Here is a 2,631-nt window from a genome sequence, read left to right as displayed (position 1 = left end):
ATTGTTTGCTATGTTTAACTACTGAGGCCAAACTGCCTGGACTCATCTTTGTACACAGCAGCTATCTCCAAATGAGAATTAGTTGTTCCCCATAGCAGCTGTACACCTGCACACCTTCCATCTTGCCACTTGCTCTAGAGAACACACTTCATATGCCTATTACAAGAATTGGGGATTGTAGCTCATCCAAATTGATGGGCTCACTAATACTAAATACTGAACGTTATTTTTTGGAGGGGTGTGGGTATGGAAGAAAGGGTGAGCAGGGTCAGTACATAATACATCATCTTCTCTGGAACCTTCACTTATCCAGATCCTTTTTCATTTTTTTCAGAGAATGTACAATTCTAACACAGAGGAGTTGAATATTAACTCTGAAAAGGTTAAAGAAAGAAAACACACGCAAAAATCAGACAAAGGAGAGCTGGAGTTGAGTGCATATCCACTTTTTTTTTCTCCAACAGGTTTATTTTTAAAATAAGGAATTGGATTGGTTTTTTCTGGTGGGGGGAGGGTAGGAGGCGGGGTGAAGGATGGGTATGGAATAGAAAATAAATACAAATATAAACTGTTTTATAACCACAACGAACTGGTACACAGGAGGCCCTACCCAACCACGCCATAAAGGCTTCAAGACGGAGGTGTTCGCGCGGGAGGCACAAGGTCTAGGCTCTGGCACCGGCAAGGTGGGCGGCAGTCCCGGGCATCGCTCTAGCCAGACTTGAACAGGAGGATGGCCACCTGGCCCATGTAGAAGTAGATGAAGTGCTTCGTCTCATGCGTCACGTAACTGCCGAAATTCCTGCCCACGATGCAGTGCCAGGTCGGGTTGTACTTCTTGTCGAACTCCTTCTTGATGTGGGCCGCGATGTCCTTCTCGATGTTATACTTCTCCAGGGCCTGGGTGGCGCACTCCACCGAGTCCTGCTGCATCTCCTCCGACATGTCCGCGTTCTTGATCACGGCCTTGCGGTCAGACATGGCTGCCCTTCCTCAACCACTTCAGCCGAGGGCGGAAAACCCGGAGTCGGCCCCACCAGGCGTCGGGGGCGGGAGGCCTTCTTTCTGGAGGCGGTTCACCCACCGTGGTCGGCCGGGGTGAGGCGGGGTGGGCCTGCTGGACTTGTGCGGTGTGGTTCTACAAGGACGGCCGCATCGGGAGCGGCGAGCTCAGGAACCGGTGCGGCCTGGCGCCCTTCTTCTTCGCGGGCTTCGAGGACCCCAGTTGAGGCGGCCCGCGCAAGCTCCCACAGTGCTCCGCGCGCCGCCGCTCTCCTCTCCGCGTGCTGTTGCTCCCGCCCCTGCCTGAGTCTCGAGCTGGCTCCCACAGTGCCCCGCGCGCCGCTGCCTTCTCCCTTCCCCCTCCGTTGGTCCCAGTCCTTCCTGGCTCCCCCTCCCCGTCTTTACTCCGCCCCTTCCTGTCCCGCCCCTCCTCCCTGCCATTGGCTCCTCCTCATCGCGCTGTTGGCCCTCTCCTCTCCCTGCAAATCCCCACAGTGCCTTTCTGCCCGGGCCTTTACATCGTTTCCCTGCAAAACCACCTCCACTAACCTGAGTTCTGATGACTCGCCACCAGTCACAGTGCAAGAATTCATTCGGTAAAGCCGTGGTTACAAAGCAGATTGTCTCAGGAACACCGAGAGGGCATTTGTCACATCGCTTTGGTCCGAAAGACTTAGTGAGGGGTCTCCCTCCCCTCTCCCCTCCCTCCCCTCCCCCACCATTCCAACAGGAATCCTGACCATACTGAAAAAAATGAGACCGTCAGCTACTGCGGAGACAACCCTGGAGTTGGAGGATCTGGGGGACCCTGGACAAGTCACGTCCTCTCTAGCCCTGCGTTTCCTCCCGCCGACGGACCGCGAAGTCCTTCCCGATGGAGACGCTGAGGCCCAGCCGCGGGCCCTCCGACCCGACCGGCTTCAGTTCACTTCCGCCGCAGTCACTCACGATGCCCGCCTCCGCTTTCCCTGTTACCAAGAATCCCCAGGATCATTAGAGCTGCGGAATGGCCAACTCGCGACGTTCGAAGAAGTGAAAAATGAGCGCAGGGAGATCGGAGCCCGAGTCAGGATCGCGAGGGCGAGGTGCAGGCTGGTGGCTTGGCTTGTGCGGGCCCGGACGGGCGCTGCCACGGCTCCGGGAACTCGCAGGCCCTCCTCAGCGGGGGGAGTCTCCCCCTTCTGCCTTGGGGTTCTGGTAAAAGAGAGGTGGTGGAGGTCCTCCTTCCTTCCAGGGAAGAGGCAGCCCTTCATGCAAGAACTTTACCGTGAGACGGCGAGGAGCACGTGAGGGGACGGTGCACATTAGGGGAGGCCAAAAGCCTCCTGAGAGCATTTGTGACCCTGCTGTGATGCAGGTGTGAGCTACCTTCTCTGACTGGAGTTTCCTACAGAAAAGCAGTCCCAGGTTACAAGTATTGCTCTTTTAATTGTTTGGTTTTTTGCTCTTTTGGGGGGTCAGTTTCCTCTCCTCAACTAGATGGTCAGGTCTTTGAGGGCAGGGACAGTCTACCTTTAGTGGTACTTTTAACCCCCTTCCTTAATGCCATGCTAGGCCCACAACAGTTAAGACAGTAAACGCTTGGAGCTTTGATTTGAAATCCTGCGATGGCCTGTATAACCACAAGGA

At 55.4% G+C, this 2,631-nt stretch overlaps 1 protein-coding gene across 1 annotated transcript; it reads right to left on the bottom strand.

Moving 5' to 3' along the window:
- Positions 1-430: 430 nt before the first annotated feature.
- Positions 431-1,399, bottom strand: LOC140504959 (dynein light chain 1, cytoplasmic-like). The gene has a single exon (XM_072610441.1). The coding sequence runs from the start codon at positions 979-981 to the stop codon at positions 712-714; it is 270 nt and encodes an 89-aa protein (XP_072466542.1). The 5' UTR covers positions 982-1,399; the 3' UTR covers positions 431-711.
- Between the last annotated feature and the right edge of the window lie 1,232 nt (positions 1,400-2,631).

The sequence above is a fragment of the Notamacropus eugenii genome, chromosome 5, assembly GCF_028372415.1.
Source record: "Notamacropus eugenii isolate mMacEug1 chromosome 5, mMacEug1.pri_v2, whole genome shotgun sequence".
Taxonomy (NCBI): Eukaryota; Metazoa; Chordata; class Mammalia; order Diprotodontia; family Macropodidae; genus Notamacropus; species Notamacropus eugenii.
The sequence above is the reverse complement of the archived record's forward strand: the minus strand, read 5'-3'. Positions and strand labels throughout refer to the sequence as shown.